Source organism: Hetaerina americana, unplaced genomic scaffold, assembly GCF_022747635.1.
Source record: "Hetaerina americana unplaced genomic scaffold, ioHetAmer1.1.p SCAF_4, whole genome shotgun sequence".
NCBI lineage: Eukaryota > Metazoa > Arthropoda > Insecta > Odonata > Calopterygidae > Hetaerina > Hetaerina americana.
Window position 1 is genome coordinate 99636112 of NW_027286985.1, and position 20730 is coordinate 99656841.

At 36.6% G+C, this 20730-nt stretch overlaps 1 protein-coding gene across 1 annotated transcript in view; it reads left to right on the top strand.

Moving 5' to 3' along the window:
- Positions 1-14471, top strand: part of LOC139692244 (ATP-binding cassette sub-family C member 12-like) — a 37073-nt gene extending 22602 nt beyond the window's left edge. The window contains exons 14-20 of the mRNA XM_071590316.1: positions 914-1003; positions 1278-1458; positions 1933-2092; positions 4647-4725; positions 5249-5362; positions 10364-10528; positions 14054-14471. Of these exons, the coding sequence (XP_071446417.1) occupies positions 914-1003; positions 1278-1458; positions 1933-2092; positions 4647-4725; positions 5249-5362; positions 10364-10528; positions 14054-14146 (882 nt within the window). The 3' untranslated portion in view covers positions 14147-14471. The remainder of the gene's footprint in view (positions 1-913; positions 1004-1277; positions 1459-1932; positions 2093-4646; positions 4726-5248; positions 5363-10363; positions 10529-14053) is intronic.
- The last annotated feature ends 6259 nt before the right edge of the window (positions 14472-20730 follow it).

Genomic DNA, 20730 nt, shown 5'->3' on the forward strand with positions numbered 1-20730 from the left:
CCGTAAAAATTAGTTGCCAATCTCTCGTCAGACCAATTGTTGTGTTGGTTTAACGGGAATCATGTCAGGGACCAACCACAACCTCTCGACCAGAATTCCCTCTGTGGTGGTTCACGGGATATTAATCCGCGACAGGGACCAACACACAGCCACACGCACACTATCCTGACTGAAATCCTTCACGAGGCTGTGAGATCCTGTTAAATAATTTCAGATGGAGATGGAATCCTTCATGAGGCTGTAGGGCAGACCCCATTAAAGATTCCAGGATATTCTCAAGCACACGCTTTGTGACTGGTACCAGTTCTTTAAATAATAATGCTAAATTTAAATTATAGATTTGGGCATGATGTGGTGGAACTATTCCATAAAGATAAAGGTGAAAACTCTTGCAATTTTCCATTTTCAACAAGTATTTAATTTATTAAGTAGAAAATTGCAAGAGTTTTGTCTCTGTTATCAAAGTACCACCTACTTAGTAAGCTTCATAAGGCTAAAAAAATGTCATTGAAAAACAGTTGCACATCTATCCACTGTACTCTATTAATGAGCATTTCAGGCTCTACTTTGAAACTATTGAATGTTAAATGTATTGTTGTCCTTTTTTCCTTGCTTGCCATCTTGTAATATCATTTTACTGTTAGTTGACATCCACATGATATCTCCATGGCATGGCATGGATGAATAAAGATTATGATTAATTTGTACCTTCAACTTTTTAAAAGAAGTATTATGCAAACATCCTGTAAAAGAAAAACATGTTTGTTTCCAATTCTTGTTTCTTTTGATGGAATGAGCAGAATGACAAATGTGGATGCAGTTGAATTGATAATTGATTTACTGTAAGGAAGTTGGGCAAATAGTTTGAAAGAGGTTGAATTTATTGGCAATTTATTATCTTGTATCTTTACAGTGTGGGGCATTCATATCAACTTTCATGAGATTAAAATCGGAGATGCAAGCAAGATTTACTTCTGTAGAAAGGATCATGGAGTACATGGAGGTAAGCTAGAATGTATTGGGGTGTAACTGTGGTATGTACAGTTAAAGCAAGGAACATGCCTGCTAACTGCTTTAATAAAAAGGTGCCATTTTTGTAGCACCATCAATTCAGTTTCACCAGTGCACATATCAAAGAGGACTATTACCTGCTCTCTTGCTATGAAAATCATTGTGCAATAGTTACATGTAAATACTGACACTAAATCAGACAGTACATTGAACTTATTCATTAATAATAAGGGCTTGAAGCAAAAATACTTTAATGAAACTTTCAGGGTCCCACAGAAGCTGAAGGTGGATTTCTATATGTACCTCAAGTTTGGCCAGAGCAAGGCTCAATCAAAATGGAAAATGTATGCCTTCGATATGGACCAGGTAAACCTCTTGTTCTTAAAGACATTTGCATGGAGGTTCGCCCAGCAGAAAAGATTGGCATTGTTGGAAGGACAGGGGCTGGTAAGACTGCTTCACTAATCATTTCAACTACTTTTTGCATACTTTTCATTTTGTTCGCAATCTTTGGTATGGCTTCCTTGCATAGTACATGCAAATAGTTTATAAGCCAAATACATTGGACCCCAGATTTCTTACATTTATAAGTTTGTTCTCATGACCCCAAACAACTTCAAATTCCTTCTATTTCATAAATGAGTATTTAGATTAATGTCTTTTGTTATAATTCAATACTCTTTCAACACTTGACTAACCGCTTCAGTGATTAAATAGGGATGTTCCGCCACATAATTTTTGGCAGCCTTTATTCATTTCATAATTCTTCAACAATAATCTGATTTTAGATTTGGATCCCTCATAATATTCATAAGGCAACAGAAGGTTTAAAAAGTCACTAATTGTTTGCTATTCAATCTCATTAAGAAAATACACTCCAATAGTCATGTCTAATGCCAATGTTCAATGTCCAACTCATAGGTAAAACATCACTCATAGCAGTTATGATGAGGTTGGTGGAGCTTGATTCTGGGCGAGTGACAGTGGATGGCATTGACATCTCTCAAATTGGACTTCTTGAACTGCGATCAGCAATTGCTGTTATCCCTCAGGATCCTGTCTTGTTTGCAGGAACTCTCCGGTACTTGAAGGTTTCCCTTAAAATAATGCTTAAATCATTTATGACCTCTTATTTAATGGTGACTAAAGCAATATAAAATTGTTCCAGCCCTTGTTATTCTGTTAAATCACCACTGGCATTTCTATTAATAGTTATTTTTAAGAAGAGTTGTTGCCTTAAAGTTGTTGCTCAAGTAAAGTCTTTTTTTTATTCGTGTATTTACTTTTTTGACTGGAGCATCACCATGAACAAGTTAAAACAGCATATTTTTTTACAATTGACAATGCAAGTATAATCTTTGTATTGGTTTTATTATTATGGTTAGAATAAAATAAGGGAAAGAAGTATGCATAATCAAATGCATATTACATTTAAATATGTAGACTAGATGAAAAAGAAATTATGTGATTATCCAGAAAAAGTGGATTTTGTGCTAATGAAATTGAATTCTCTACATGCATTAATTTTATGACCACAAGAATTAACAGTTTATTTTTCAATCATGATGAAATAATGAATATTTGTTATGAGGAAGAATTAAACATTAATTTTTTGGTGACTACCTGTATGAATTCAAACATCAGCGGAAAAGGGAAGGAGTCTTTTACTATGCCCACTTTCAATCACACTTGTATATTGAACCTATTGAACATCACTGGGAAAAGTGTATGGAGCTGAAAGCAGATTATGTTGGACAATAAATGCAATTTTTTCTAAAATATTGGTGCTTTCTCTGTTTGATTGGGCACTTTTGGAATTACGCACGTATAATAATATTTGGTATAATAAATGTTTTATCTTGAGTTTAAAACCAATAATATCATGACACTTTGCCTCTTTTTGATACAATTAAACTCATTCTGAGCTGAGGTGCTGAGTAATTAAAAGGTTTAAATATTATCATTTATTTTTTCAATTAAATGATTCCATATTACAACATCTATTTTTGAGAATTAAAAACTATGATAAATGCAGCAAATTTAATATTCATTTTGTATGTAAATGTTCAGTCATTTGTGTAACTCTCAATTAATTTCTTGGGCTGAGGAGAATGTCTTGGTTAAGATCCAGTTTTAAACAATAAGTTTTTAAATTTAATATTATTATTTATTTTATGGTAATCTACCGGTTAAGGTTGATTTTTGGATGGACACAGCAATCAAATAAATATTTTGTGACTCCTAGCAAAACATAATCCAGCAACCTACTCTACATCAGGTCACACTTCATCTCTTAGTACTTCCTTTATCCTTTCATCCTGTCCAACATCCCCATCCTGTTCCTGCCCTTTCTTCGTTTGCCTAACATTCTCCCCTCTATCACTGTCCTCCATATCCCACTGCCAAACAATGCACCCCTCATCCATTTTTCCTGCCTCCATAGGATTCCTCCCAACAAACCCCTCTCTTTGCCCACCATACCAAGAACTTCCTCATTTGTTTTCGTTTCAGTCCTTCTCCATTCTTCTCTACACCAGCATTTCAAAGCCTCGAATCTACTTCTATCCTCCTTCTTTAATGACCACATTTGCGCACCATACATAGCTATGCTTTATGCATTGAACAGCAACCCTAGGTTGGGAATAGGCAACCATGGCTTACACCCCTTCCTAACACTGCCCATTCGGGCTCCCCATTTCCCACTCGCACCTGAGCAGTCTGAGACATGTACAGGTTGCAAATTAGCCTCCTGTCCCTGCATCCTGATTGTATTCTATATTTCTCTTGATTAGTGATCTCATTACTGCAATGGCATAATGTGTACCTCTCCCCTTCCTGAACACAAACTGATTATCCCCTAAGTATTCACTTGCCCTACTCTTTATCCTTTTGTAAATGATCCTAAGAACATCTTTGGCTGCATGGGAATTAGAAATTTGTGTTCTGTAGTCCTCACATGATGTAGCCTTTACCTTTTTCGGAATAGGAAGTGACACTGATCTCATAAAGTCTTCCGGCCAGATTCCTTCCTCATGAATACTACGGATCAGCCCATATAGCCTCTACCTTCCACATTTTCCTAAACTGTTTAGAAGTTCAGCATGAATGTTATCCACCCCCATGGCCTTATTTAGTTTCTTCTCCCTTAATGCCCTTTCTATCTCATCATTGAGTATGCCTGGATATAAGCTATCTTCCTCTACATCATGTTCCTTTTCTATGTCTTAATTTGTTGGTCTAAGTACTTTAATATACAGTTCTTCTATATATTCTTTCCATCTTCCTTGGATCTTTTCTATGACAACTATCATCATGCCCGCCTTATCTCTAACTGTGAACATAGATTTCCCTTTATTACTACCCGATAATGATTTAACTTTTCTGTACAGCGCACCAATTTCACCCTTCCTCTGCAAACTTTCCATATCCGCATCCTTGCATAGATCTTCCCTTATTACTTCTAGATAGTGATTTAACTTTAAGATATTAGTAGTTAATTCAGGGACTGGTAGTCTACTTTATAATTTGATGTAAATGCATTTCACATGGTCTTGAATGATAGTCTCACAGATTAACATAGCTATTGAATCCTTTCCAAGTTTCTTAATAATGAAGCCATTGCTTTAATACTTCAGTCATAACTTGGATCCGTTTGATGAGCACTCTGATGACCAGCTGTGGTACACTCTTGAGAAATCCCACCTCAAAGAGAAGGTAAGTCAATATCTAATAGAAAGTTACATGAAAAATTAAAATTGTAATTTAAAATTCCTGTTCTAATTCAAGAGCCTAAAGTATTAGTTTGGGATTCATTGTTAAAAAATTTTTTGAAATGAAAGTTGATAGCTTTTTATGTAATAGTTAATTAGCAAGACATTTAAAATATTTTATTTCAGATTAGATTTAGCATTTATATTTGAATCAGAATTTAACCATTAATTCAAAATAATGATCTGTGGATTTTTGGATCCAATAGATCCCTAAATCAAACTTTTAAAATTTGTATAAAAAATAATTGCCATTGAAATGGAGTCAACTTAGTAGACAATAGATTGAAAACTTTCTTTTGAAATTCAGGGAGCACCTTTAATGCGGTTTGAAATCATTCAAAAATATATGCTCGTATATCAACCATGTCATAACTAAATTATAACGTTTAACAGATCCATGGTTCAACCCAATGGTCCATCTTTTGATCTTTCTTTTCATTTTATTAATGGAGATTCTATGTCCACAGGTAATGAAGGACGAAAAAGGACTGATGATGGCCGTTGAAGCAGATGGGGACAACTTTTCAGTGGGAGAGAAACAGCTGCTCTGTTTAGCACGAGCTCTTCTCAGAAGAAGAAAGGTTAGTGTGATTGAGTGTTTCGAATTACGCGTGTAGGATTTTTGTTATTTTTATTTGTTATTTTGCTAATTTTAAAACAAAGTAGATATTATTAGTGAATATAAACAATATACTTTCAGAATTACTAGAGTTTAGTGAAAAATGGCTTTTAAAATGTAACTTCCTTCCATCAGAGAAGTATGGTGTACTCTAGCAAAAAATATTGAGGCTTAGATGATCATGGAAAGTATATGAGCAAACAACATTGACAAATGGCATCCAAATCTTTCTCTAACACTTTCATCAAATGGGAGAGTTTGGTTATCTAGCTGCATGAAGAGGAGAATTGTTTTGGATAGTTAGAGAGTAGTAGTTCTTATCCTATTCAGGTAGGTCAGTTATCCATGTGCCCTTTACTTGGGGACTTCAGGTCAATCAAGGGAGGGTAAAAGTTCTCCAAAGCAGACCTGGTGGCCTCAAAGAAGAACTAAGCATGTTAAGCTATAATGATGGCAAAATTATTTCAGTTTCCCTCCTTTGGTACTTTTATACTTTTTCTATTTGGAAATTCTCCCACATTCTCAGGGCAGATTCGATTTTGTTATATTTATGGGCTCCATTTTTGAGTTCCTATTTTATGAGTCTCTACATTTTCACTGCAGGGTTTCATATACTCAAGATTGTATGGCATGGCAAGAGATATCAGATGTATAGAATAATTATTTTTTTAATACCAAAAGCCAAAAAGTAATTTATAGTTCATAATTGTTCAAGTCCTCTTTTTATTTTACTTACATGATTCATATTAGTTATAAATTGGAAAATAGGAGTCTCTCAGCTTAGCAATTGTTCACACCTTTTTTATGGTCTAAAACCTTGATACAGGTGAGGGGCTTGCATGTTCCAGTGACCCAGAGCTCTAAGCTGGTGGGATAAGCAGTGATAATTGCTCCTGAAAGTGTCATCCAAGCCAGATTGGCCAAGAGCCAGAAAAAAAGGTTGTTCACAGTGTTTGGTCCTTAGCAAGGCAGTTGCATAGTCATCTGGCTTCAGCGGGGTGGCCATTTCAGTGATGGTGTCACATAAAAAACATTATTAATGAATGCAAGTGGAAACCACCTCCAATAATTATCTGATGATCTCATCAAAATGATGATAGAACCTGATAAGGACTGATAGCCCTGGCCATTGTGGACTCAGCCATGCAGGCCAAGTGTGATCAGAGGAGGCAATACCTCTATGGTTTGTATAACATGAAATGTTAGCATAATCAGGCAATTGGAAGCAGAAAAGAAGAGACCATGAAAACCATGCCACCATGAAAATAGAGACATTGAAATTTAGGCAAATTTTGAGGACAGAGAAGTTATAAAATATCAAGCAAGAGATAGAGAGAGGAATACATAAACAGGTTAGGTGAAGATAGAAAGATAACGGGGATTGTGGGTGATGTAGCTACTGGGTAATAGACGATGGGTGGATGTTCAATGAGGGGTAGCCAATATTATGATAGGAAATTTGAAAGAAGGGTAATGTGAATGGAACAAGTGGATGATGGATCTTTATTGGTAGAAAAAAGAGCAGACCCAGTAAAACTAGTGGTAATCCAGTTGAACATTTTGACAAGCAGTCATAGAAATATGTAGACACTACTTGGTGCCATGTGATGGAGGATTGGAGGGTGGTCTTGGATGATAAGAGAGATAGGAGTGAGGTCTGAGAGAATTTACAGGGATACCTGTATATGGGAGAAAAGAATGGCAGTGAGAAGAAAATGATTTTACAATAGAAATAGCTTAATTGTGACCAAAACCTGGTTTAAACACCAAAGAAGATGTAGGCACACACAGAAAATTCCAGGAGTTGTGGGTGATATCAGTTAGACTATATTTCTGTTTGTCACAGATGTAGGAATAGTGTAATAAACTCACAAACCTACCTAGGGATATATGCATACTTGGATCACAATTTAGTGTTAATGAAGTGTGATATAAAATCTAAGGAAATGAGGAATGGAAGAAGCATAAGAGAATTGAATGTTGAAGGCTTACTAGGCTAGGGGAAAAAAGAATGAGAATCAGAAGGAAGCTGAAAAAGTTCTTAGCAAGGATAAGTGTTTAGTAGAAGAAGGATAGGAATACATCAAACAGGGAATAAAAAAGTGTCAAATGAAGCAATTAGAATAGCAAACAGGTCAAGGGTTAGGAAGCCATTAATTACAGAAGAAATGATAAGAATAATGAAAATGGAAGAACATGAGCAGCGAGGGAGAAGGAAGTACATTTAGCTAAGCAACAAACTGAGAAAAAAAACTAGTAGATTACTGGGAGTTTTCCCTAATTCATTTATCAAAGGAGACATGGTTTGAAAAGAGAAGTACTAGAATAAGGAGAGTCTGTATTGAAATGAAATGAAATTATTGACTTTGTAATTCCACACACTTAATTTAGAAACATGACCTAGGTTTTGATGTTGAAAGTCATCATCAGGTAGTCCTCATAGAAGCAATATTGATATAAATACCGTCTGATATAGGGATGGGGGTTGGTCAGAGAGGGAGATTAGAGGGTGGAAGGGTAAAAAGGTTAAAATGGTGCTGGAAGGAAAAGAGATTTACATTTTTTGATGTCAATCATTGACTTAGAAGAGTGATAGGTCTAGGAGTGGGGAGTGGAAGGGATACAAAATTTTGTCGGCAAGTTCATCCTTGCAACTAATGCATTTCAAAATTTCCAGCTACTCCAAAGCATCAAGCCTTTGACCTATATTTTCAAAATGAAGGATTTTAGTCCCTCTTGTGGTCATTTTCGATGATATGCTTTGCAAATAGGTATGTAACGTTCTTATTTTTTACACATGTTTGGTTATCCTTTTTTTAAATTTTCTTCTGGGTTGCCCAATACTCTTCAAGTTACATTTCGAGCACTTTAATTCATACATTCCACACCTTTTTTTTGGGAACTTTGTCTTTATTGTGAGAGATCAGGTTTTTAAGGCATGAACCACTGTAAAAGGCACATTTAATTTTTTCTTTGGGTAAAATTTTGATTGCTTTTGAGAAATAATCCCTAGATAGAGTATTCCTTGCCATTTGACATTGGGATATTTTAAATATTTGGGGTTGTAAATGTGGCTTAAGGCTGTTTTTGTAAGTTCCTGCAGGTAAACTTTATTAATTAGATCTTCTGAATAGTCATTGTTTACTGCTAATGTTTTAATTGCATTAAGTTCCTTGTTTTTATTGAATTTTGACTTGGGGATAGAGGCTAAATGATGGGTCATTGCATGAAATGCCAAAAGGTTTTGGGCGAAGGAATGCCTTGCCGAGAAATTCATTGATTGTTCTGTATTTATTTCCTTCAGAAAAATGGAGTACTGTAACCAGTCTTTGTCTTTACAAATGGATAGGCCAAGGAAATTCAGGGAACCCTTTTCCTCTTTTTCACATATGAATTATGCATTGGAATTGACAGAATTTAAATGTGCTAGAAACAGATCTAGTTACCTATCGGAGCCTGTCCACACACAGAAGACAAAATAAAAGTTTTTTTATAAAATTTTTTTTACTAAAGAGTGTAAAATTACAAACTCAATGATTTCATTTCAATACGTCATGGAAATTCCATGAAGTCATGCTGAAGGCAACATATTTCTAGAAAAAAACAAATTAGAAAAAGCATTGTGCGAAGTAGAATCAAATTTTGTGGTGAAAATAGTAAACATCCCTGCTGGACTACTCATGAATTTTGAAAATGAGAAAAAGGAGAGATTTTATGGACTTATTTGTCATATTTATGAGACTATTTAAGATACTATTTGCCCGGAAGACTGTTATATCTGTATTGACACTCCTCCCAAAAAAAAGTAAAGCAGCAGTAAGTGAGGACTATAGGATTATAAGTTGAGCCAAAGGATTTCATTCATTACTTAGCACATTTCAGAATCTGTGTCATAACATGGAATTAAAATTAACCAAATGAAAATGATTGGTAGTGTGATTTTTTACATTATAGGAATGGGAAGACTGAGATGAACAATACTTTTAGGGGACAGAGGCTGGAGCAGGTAAAATAGTTCACCTATTTGGGGAATGTGTTGGATGAGGGTGGGTAGAGTGGAGAGGACATTAAAAGGAGAATTGCATTAGGTTAAGAAGCATTTACAAAGAGGTGGGCTTGAATGGACATATATAACGCTAATAAAAACTTTGATAAAGAGCTTGGTTTTTTACAATTCAGAAGCTTAGCCATTGAACCCAAGGGGCAAACATAAATTGAAGGCCTCTGGGCTCTGGGTGCGGAGAAGAATGGAAAAATAAAAGGGATCGAAATGAAACAAAGAATGAAGCTCATAGCATGCCAGGAGGAGAGAACATTTTTTGAAGTAAATCTATTAAAATAAGGATAATTGGCTGCTTCAATACCTCTTTGCCTCTCAGTCTCATACTGAGAGGCCATGAGGTACTTGAGATGGTCATAGAGGGGAGAATTTGGGGAAGTAAAGTATAATGAGGAAAAGAATGTTATGGAAAGGATCTAGGAAGGTGGAAAGTATCCAGTGCTGAAGAATGAGCTACAGTAATGTGTAATCTGTATGATGTTCAGGAATATCTATGGCAATGTAGTTAGGGAGGTGATATTAGATCACAGTTGTATAAGGTTGAGGTGTGTGGATGTAATTACATCAAGTTGTTTAGCATGATTTCATTTTATTTAACTTTCCACATAGGTTATTTCTCCTTCAGTTTGTATGTACCCAAACTTGCCCCATAAAATTCAATTTACATATAAACAACTCAATAGGTTATCCATTGTGAAATAAATATAACATGGGCATAAATATGTATTGGACTCAAGTTATGATATTTTTACAACATAATTGGCTTCATGAAACTGTAGTATACCCACTGTACACAACAAAACATAATGAATATTTGCATGATGCAAGGATGTCATTTATAAACTAGGAAGTCCAAAAATACCTAAGGAAATTAACATCTTCATGTTTTGCATCTATTTTTAGATACTTCTCTTGGATGAAGCAACTGCAAGTGTTGATGTGATGACAGATCATCAGATTCAGTTAACACTGAGTGAAGCTTTTTCACATTGCACTGTGTTCACAATTGCCCACCGCCTGGACACTGTCTTATCTTATGACCGAATTATTGTTTTAGATGCAGGAAAGGTAAGTTGAGTACAGAAAGTCTCTGCATGTATTTTAATACATTTCTTAGCATTAAGATATGGAGTCATATCATAGAAATGGTTTAAAATATTAACTCACACTGAGCCTGCCTCTATGTGTGATGGTATTTTCACTGTCCTAGATTATACGGAAATTGAATTGCAATCAAACATGCAAGCCAATGGCGATTCTCTTTTAATATAATGATGTTCTCAGATGTAATTGAAATACATGCCAATGTGTACTTACTTGGCTATGTGTGTTTTTTTTTGGTAGTCTGTCAATTATTAGTTTTGGCCTGAAGTGACCTCGAAAAGCATCAGATTCTTTTCAAGTTAAACTTTATAAAACATATCATTTGAGCTCCCTCAAGACTGTTTAATTTTGTGTCAATTCAATAGTCTTGCATTGCTCTTACATTTGAGTACTTTTTAACTTCTCTGGGTAGTAAGATTTGGATGAGTTTGGATGAACAATAATAATAATGCAGCTTTATTCAGGCGAGATCGAGACTGTAGCAGTCCCTTCTTCTAGCTAACCCACCATCAAAAACATTCAACAAAAATATAATGACATTTGAGGGCTAACAAATATAAAAAAAGAACTAGATAACAATAATCGATTCACAGTAAATATGCATGAGTACAAAGAGTTTAGAAAGGTGTACAAAATTGCGGGAAATAAGAAAACGAAATAAGAAAAAGTTGGTAAAGGCTTTAATCTGTGACGAAATCTTATGTTGACTTATTATTTGAAATTAAAATAAATCAATGCTTGAAAATTAAGAGAAGAACTGATATACGAGGTATGTTCAAAAAGTATCGTGAATTTTGAATTTCCGCGGTTAGGTATAATTGATTTTCGATTTTTTTTCTGCGATATGTTGGTACTTATGTCTCTCACTTTTTCCGAAAATTTCGGCAATTTTGAATGTTCAGTTAATTGTTGACAGCTGCTTTGCTTGGACGTGTTTTGGCTTGTTTTCGATATTTGTTAGTTCCAAAAAATTCATCAAAGAATCTGTATCAAATATTGTGTGAAAAACGAAATTAAGTGCGCGGACGCATTCCGAATGTTGACTGTGGCATATGGAATAGCTACTTTGGACCAAAGTTACGTTTATCGGTGGTAGAAAATGTTCTCAGGGGGCGAGAAGATGTGAACGACGAAGAGTATACCGGACGCCCGAGCACGCCAACAACTGACGAAAACATTGATGAAGTGAAGAAAATAGTATTGGCCAATCGTCGAACCACCGTTAGAGAAGTTCCTGAGGACCTGAACAAATCGATTGGATCTTGCTATTCCATTTTTACCAACGATTTGAGCATGACACGTGTCGCCGCGAAATTCCTACCAAAATTGCTCAATTTCGACCAAACACAGCAACGCACTAACATTGCTAATGACTCCGTCCGTGACGATCCAAATTTGCACCAGAGGGTCATGAGTGGTGACGAATCATGGGTTTATGGTTATGACGTGAAAACTCCTAAGCTCCCAATCATCCCTATGGAAGCTGCAGCACGAGTCAAGATCGATAAAAGCGGCGCCAAGTTTAGTCGAGTGTGAAAGTTTTGCTTACAGATTTCTTCGACTGCAGGGGCGTAGTGCACCACGGGGTAAAACGGTAAATAAGGAATATTGCTTGCAAGTTATGCTCAATCCGCGCGAAGCAATCCTCCACAAACGCCCGGATTTGTGGAAGAACAAAAATTGGCTTTTGCAACATGATAACGCCCCTGCTCACGCATCGTTACTTGTGCGCGAAGTTTAGACCAAAAACAGCACACTAATGATGCTGCAGCCACCGTATTCCCCAGATCTGGCTCCCATTGACTTTTTCTTGTTCCCGAAACTGAAGAGACCCATGAAAGGACGACGCTACGCTACGATTGACTGGATAAATCTGAACAAAATCTCAAAAAATTATTTTATGAAGTGCTTCGAGGATTGGAAAAAAGTTGGCACAAGTGTATAATATTTAATGGGGATTACTTTGAAGGGGAAAAAATAGATATCCATGATTAAATAAATAATTTTTGAAAAAAACCAGAGTCGAGATACTTTTGGATCAGACCTCGCATACATTTGCATGTGGAGAAAATAATTAAAATAAAATCACTAATTAATAAAACAAATGTAAGAAATATTAAAGAAAAAATGGAAGAAAAATATGACTGCAGTACAGTAAAAAGCTTTAAAAAAATTAACTATTACCCATCACCAGAAATGGAAATTGAACAGGCGTGACTATGATATGACCGTGAACTCTGACGTGTTCTACTTACAATTTTGCATCTTATGATAGGTCTCTTAAAATGATGCAATTGAAGGATTTTCTCTCAAGGCTGGACTGAGTTTATTCTACTGGCAAGCAATAACTGCAAATGATTTATTGTAGATAACCTGTTTTTCTTCTCCGTTATTCAACATCATTTGATGATGCAGTAGAACCATGTTTTTATTCCCTATTGTATTCGTTATAAGAACCTGGTCTTGTGTTTTGAAATATTCCAACAATCCAATTCCAATTTAGGAGTATTTGTGTTCAGAATTTGATAAAGTAGATAGAGTGTATGGAGTTGACGCCCGTCACTAAGCTTAAACCAAAAAAGTTTATTAATATAGTTTGTGATGTAATCAGATAACTATGGTATAAGTATGAACCTAATGCATGAATTAATCAAAAGCTGAAGTTTTAATGATAATTTATTTGATAAATCTTGGTAAACTACATCGGCATAGTCAAAAAGCAGTATGATTAGCATGGATACTAAATATGGAATCATAGATTTTCGCGGCGTTCCGATGAAAGACTCTTCATTCTCGGGATGTCACCGTGTAGGTTGTTTTTCTGCTGTTTTTCTGGATTGCTCGGCATGTCTCACCTATGTGTGAACTTCTGCATGAGCACGGCACCTGATAGACTCCCTCGTGCAATTCCTTGGGAATTCTATTTTTTGGCCGTTGAAGTATACGGGATACCTTAGTGACACAATTTTATCTCGTGGCAATGTTGTGCTTTCTTAGTACCCGAGATATATTTTCCCTTGTGATTCACTTGTGATCCAACGTTATCGAAAAGAAAATTATTTTTATTTTTATTGATGCATAGAGAGAGCCATTAACTAATTTTAGTGTTCCATATTATACATCTCATTTATTTTTCATCCCAATTTTCCATGGCCATTAGACTTGTGGAGAATTTGAAACTCGAAGTACCATTTAAGTTTTGTACTGCTAACCTTCTCTTATGAAGTTGGGGAATTAGGATCAAACCTAGGAATGACTGGAATTAACGATTGGGTTCTGCAGGTCCCCCTTTTGAGAGGCATCAATAATTTACAAACCCAAATTGACAATGAATATGCACTGAGTGACATAAAACTTGATCCCAAGCTTCTATTCTATGCCCTTATTCAAATCAAGATATATGATCTTATGTGGGCAATAATGCTATTTAAGTACAGTCTTACATATGAATTAAAATTTGTGTCATTTATAGAAATTTTACTTTTACAGATACTCGAGTTTGACCGACCAGAGGTTTTGAGCCAAAAAGAAGATTCTGTTTTTCACTCAATGCTGGGAGCCATGGCTGTGGATACAAGATGATAAAACATTGATTATATTCAAGCCATTGGCATTTGGATCCTTACCAAAAAATAATATGTTTTCTCAAGACTTATCCTTAACAACTAGAGATTATTTATATACCTTTGGGTTTATTTATTTTAGAATAAATTTTAACATTTTTAACTGCCAGTAAGCTGAGTGGCTGTGAGAGTAAATGTATGTAAGAATAAATCATGATGTTCATATGGTAAATGCATTGATTTTGTTAGAAATGCTCCGTATGCTGGTTCTAAACTATGTGATAATACTGTCTATATTGATGATTTTTCAAACATGAATTTTTCAATCACTATTTTTTAAATCAAAATTTGATATCACAGAATGAGTTAAATATTGGCTATTTTAATAAACTTGTGACTTTTGATTGTTTAAAGTAAAAGAGAAATTAATTCTGCTTTGAGTAAGTGTTAACTCTGAAGACAAAGAGTATATTTTTTCAAATGAGTAAAGGGGCTCGCAGTACCAATAAAAACCCTGGTGATAGCTTACTACGCATAAAAAATATTAAGGAATAATGTTACTACCTTATTATAATGAGTATTTTTTTTCTGTTTTGTTACTTTCTTGGAATGGGCGAATGAGTCATTGAGATAATGTATTTGTTCACATCTAACCTAGACCAAAAAGGCAGCTCATGGGCTATAAACAAGCTTAAAAAACATCTACTTTGACAGAATTTCATATTATTACTACAGTCCAGGGATTCAGCAGTCACCAGCCTTATGAAATAAAAGTATTTGGCTATCGATAGAGATTTAAAAGTTCTGAAGTTACACAGGAATAATCGACTCAAGTAGGACAGTTTGTGAGAAATGTTTTCTTGAGGATTTAATTTGATTTCTCCTATGTGTGAGATACATATGCACTTAAGTAACTAATTTAAATATGAACATATCTGCTCAACAGGTATAAACAGGTTTTATTGGTCATAGAATGTTTTTCAGATTCCTGGTGTCTCTCAGATATTTTTTCAATTATCCCCTTGGGGCATCATCAGTCATCAGGAAGTGTGTTCATTATTTTTTTTGAATAATATTAATCTATGAAGCATAGCTGTCAATGATTACTGGCAGTAAACCATGTCACCCCTCATAAAATTTGAAACATGAAATTATTTTTATGGCATTGAAATAAACATTTCCTGTGAATAATCTTGTGTCCATCATGCTATTGAAATTATTATTGTGTCTTTCAATTTCTGTAGTCATTGTAATAAGCTGTGAGCAGCATTTTGATGCTCATAGGTACTAGTATGGTATGGAGTCCATAAAAACTATTAGTTCGCAGTAATGAACCTGAAGGTAGGTTTGATAGATGAGGGTTCAGTTCACCTGATGCTAAACCCAACCATGAGTGAAATTCACACATCAGGGTAAGGAGGCTAGCTTCTTTCTCTGTGGCTTCTCAGAAAGACCAGGTACCTAACTGAAAAATCACATAGCTTGGATGAAGCTGATGGTGTCCTGAGGCATCACTCAAGGTAAGGTTTGGGCTCTTTGGTCAGTAGTCTGGTACTTCCACTAGCCTACCTTGCCCTTGCATCATTAAGACCAATGGCAACTCTCTGCAACCATATTATCACAATCATATAAATGCTTTATGTTAAAGTAAAAATAAACAAGGAATTGGCCATCTAGAATGCCTGTAACATCCAGTTCTTTGGTGGATCTTTTTTTTTCTCAACGCATATCCTCGGTTCCGCTCTTTACCTGTGTCCAGATTCTCCCAGAAGTTGGGCCCTTTTGAGTCTATGTTTCTTGAGTGCTTGTGTGTGTGATTGGTCTGTACCAGTCACAAAGTGTATGCTTGAGAATATCCTGGAATCTTTAACGGGGTCTTCTCTACAGCCTCGTGAAGGATTCCATCTCCATCTGAAATTCTTTAACAGGGTCTCACAGCCTCATGAAGGATTTCAGTCAGGATAGAGTGCATTTGGCTGTGTGTGGTCCCTAACGAGGATTAATTTCCCGTAAACCACCACAGAGGGTATTCTGGTCGAGAGGTTTTGGTTGGTCCCTGACGTGGTTCCTGTTAAACCAAAACAACAATTGGTCTGACGAGAGAGTTGCGACTAATTATTACGGTCATTGGAGTTTCTTCCCCCCTTCTTATTACTTTCTAACACATTGATATTTTCAAACAACTACCGTCATCTCTTGGTCAGGCCGGATACTTATGGGACAACACTCGTTAGCCTAAGTAGGGCCCGCTCGTTTTAAGACTAGTCTAGATCTAGACGGCGAGGAGCTAAGTTTGGTGAGTAGTTCTGGGGGACTCGAAGCGCTCCCTTCTTATCGCTAATGGGTCGTCCGTCAAATTCCGGTCATGTGCTTTAGACAATTAAGCTACCCGGGTGACCTCTTGTTCTAAAAATTTCCAAAAGAACTTACGTACCGAATTCCTTGAATCGACCGTTCCGCGTTCGAATGCTTTTGAGGCGAATAATTTTTGCACAATTGAATTCTTGCATTTCGGTACATATCAGCGGGCGGCTACGTTCAGGCATCTACCACGGTTTCCCCAAAGTTCTTTGAATTCCTCCTAACAAGAATTGATGGTTTCTGGCGTAACTTTATGAAATCGATTCATATTGGAAATGAAAAATAGTAACGTTGTGATTCCACTGAAAAATTTTTTATACGAGACGACCCAGGTTTCGACGTTTAACGTCATCTTCAGATGACAACTCTGACAGGCATCCATCTATATACATTAAACTCCGGTAGGAGCGGGGTGGTGAGAGGGTCGGAGGGTGGGTAAGGGAGTTTGTTCTCCTCTGGTAATGGATTGACCAAAAAAGTATTGTGTTGGCGTCGATATGTACACGATGTGTTTTGCGTGTGGGTAGGTTCCAAAAGGCAACTTGAAATGTTTCTATCGTATCTAAATTCATTGAATCACCATTTGGTATTCACTTGTGAAATATAAAATAACTATTCCCTCAACTTCCTTCATTTAAATAGTTCTAAAAATAAAAACCACCTAGAGTTCTCCATCTTTCAAAAAAATACTTATACTGACCAAGTGATTCACTTTCACTCAAGGCATTGTTTTTCCCAAAAGTTATCCGCTTTTCACTCCATGATTCACTGGTTGGGAAACATTCCCATGTCAAAAACCAAATTCGCAAAAGAATTAGCTACAATAAAACAATAGCTAGAAACAATGGATACAATGAGCAGCTCATTGATAAATTGTATTATATAAAACTTAATCAACTGGCAGTCAGAGACATTTATAAAACCCAACCGCCACAAGACTCTGCTGCCAAATGGCATTTAATCCTATATCTGTATTCCATTACTATGAGAATTTGCAAGAAAAACTGCCGAAATATAAATTTGAATTAGCCAATTATGATAAATCGAGCCTCAGGAACCTACTTTCCCGCACGAAACACAAAATCCCAAAAAGTGAAAAAAGTGGAGTGTATAAGTTTAGATGTGAGTGTGACTCTGTATATTGGACAAACCGGCCGAAATTTTCAAGAGTGGGTGAAGGAGCACCAAGCCTCCGTGAAAAACAATAAGTCAACGTCACATTTTGCAAAACATTTATCGGAATATAACCATGGTATTGACTTTAAATTTGAAATGTTACATGTAGAAAAGAAAGGACTTAGGCTAGACGCTTTAGAGCAGCTTGACATTTTAAAAAGTGTACGCTCCAAAGAGAATATTGTTAATGACCTTTTAGGCACCTCCCGCTCCCCCTTCCTAAATTTACCACTTGTCGATACTTGCGCTTATGAGGGTAAGAACTCCTCTACTTCCCCCACACCCTCCCTTGACTTCAGAGATATGTAAAGGATTTTTGTATTTATATCTGTGAACCGTTAAAACCCACGCACTTTCCTCCGCCAATAGGAGGAATGCTCCTCATAGGGTGCCTCATGTTTTCTACCCTTCCCTCCAACTATCTTGCCCAATTCACTCCCCGACCCACCCTCCGACCCTCTCACCTCCTCGCCCCTACCGGAGTGTAATGTATTTAGTATAGATGGATGCCTATCAGAGTTGTCACCTGAAGATGACGTTAAACGTCGAAACCCGGGCCGTTTCGTATTAAAAATTTTTCAGTGGAATCACAAAGTTACTATTTTTCATTTCCAATACTCCTTACAAGTTAAATATGCGTCTGTGAAGTGCCTACATTCATGCATTATGGATAAATAATGTATTTCGTTGCAATTCATTCGAACGCAATTACCGTCGAGGAAACAAAGAATGTTTTAGTTGTTCGCCTTCTTGCTTATCAGCCGTGAAGATTGTTGTTTCTGCTTCGATCTGATAGACATTGGACCTGAACGGAAATGTCTTAATATTAATTTGTTTTCAGAAGAATTGCCTAGCAGAGGTATTGATGAAATGCTTCAAAGATTTGAAACGATTGTGAGCGAGGTACTTCTCATTCACCGGTAATTTTCGGGTGTAGCTTTGATTTATTACGGCAAAAAACTTTTGTCCTGATTAAAAACTATGGGTCAGAGCTAAACAACAGAAAAAGACAGCCATAATAATAGTCCCAGGTAACATAATACGTTTCACAAATGAGTTTCATTTGAAAATTTTTGTTTTTCCGGTAAAAGGTAATCAGCTCAAAATATGATCTTCAGCCCAAAAAAGCTGCTAGGGGAGAATTATTAATTTGCAGGCGTTGCCGTCCTTCTCTCGCACATGACCTTGCCCTTGCTATTCCCACTGTATTATTTCCTTTTCCCGCCGAGAGCGTATGACACACACCTCATTTCACTTCACCAGGAGCTAGTTCGTTGCATTTCCTTCCTCTTATTCTTATATAATCTATTTTTCTCCTTGATTAGATGCTTAAGTGATGTATGTAATAAAAGTCGGAACGAAGACGGATTGGACTATAAATGCCGATGGGTAAATCGTCATCCAACTCCGAGCAGAGTCATTAAACGAAGTAGACTGTGTATGCATGACTAAAATAAGCACACCAGAAGCTTGGCTGACCAATAGCTTGGCCACAACGATATCCGTACGTCACGATCATAAAATTAGGTAGATAAAGATTTTAAGTGTGCTTTGAATCCCATTTAAATTTTAGATACCCGCCAGGCCAGAGATAAGCAATCGTACGTAAGAGTTTTGGGTGATTATGCGCCATTCATGCGCTACATCCCCTGATACAGAACATTAAATTTTTAAGAAAAAGCCGATAAGTGATATAATTAAAAAAAACTGGGGGCGAATATATTGGCCTGGTAAACAATATTAAAAATTATATAATTTCTGCTCGGTGAGAGGGGTTATTAGTCGTGGTTATCGGATAACATAAATCGTCTAAAAATTGATAATGACTGACCACTTAGTCAATAATTTATCTCATTTATGACTTCGATGGCAGCTCTACTGATTATAGAACACGAAAAATGACACTCTAGACCAACTCGATGCGGACTATTTATTAATTTATTCATTATCTATTAACGCGGTGAAAATGTGAGTATACAGGTCCTTCTTCCCCGTAACTCTTGAAGATATCGTTGGCACATAGACGCCCTAGATGTGAGAAATCCCACATAGGCGAGAATCGAATCCGCGACCTACGAGTTAGCAGACGTGAACGTTACCCTGCCGACACCGGGTCCGGCAGAAATTCTGGGGCAAACATTCCGCATAAGCTTCGGTTCCCAACTCCTAACGAATTAGTCTACCCGCCCTCCACCAATCACTCCCAAAAAGCGTCTCTATTGTTTGTTCACAAATAATGTTTCAACTTATGTGATATTTTGAAGAAATTATAAACTGTACGCTTGTTATAATGAATTCAAATTGTCGACAAGATCTTCAGTATCTCGGCAGTAATACTACATTAAAAGAAATAGTGCGACGAATATGCCGAGGGCATTTACTGATGGTCAGGGCATGCTCGCGATGGAGTAGTGACACCACTGCGTGGCGGTCAATAGTCGAGAACAGATGCACACGCAGGGTCACACAGGATGCCCAGCATCATTAGGAGACAAACCGTGCGCTCATGTTCGCTCGCCAAGAGAGGCTAAGTAATTTTTGACAGTTTAGATTGAAATGTGCTGAGGACGATTTTTCTTGAGGGCTGAGTGGAACTGTAAGGGTTCGTCAGCAGATTCGGAGGGCGATGGCACGATCTCAGTGGGCATCAGAGAGGCCATCCTAATGAGGGAAGGAAAGCAACGCTCCCGCCGACTGCTCAGTTAGTGTGAGCGTTGCTGTGGTTAACGCGGTTATTGGTGAAGGCAAGGGACTAACTCCGTAGGCAAGGGATCCATTGTAACGTTTTGAAGAGGACCCGATGGGGTTGCTAGGACTGCTACAGAAGCGTTGCTCTGGTTAGTGTGGTTATTGGTGAACGGGGCCAAAAACCGTGGGAAAGGGCCTGCATTGTAAAATTAAAAAAATCCTAAATATTCAACGAGTCACGTGATTAAATCCAAGGCAACAACGAATATTTTATGTTTTTCACTGTTAAAAACGAATTATTTTATATATTTTACACCAGTTAAATACATGGCTTGAATAAAAAGTGTCGGGAAAAGTTTCAGAGAAATAATTTTATTT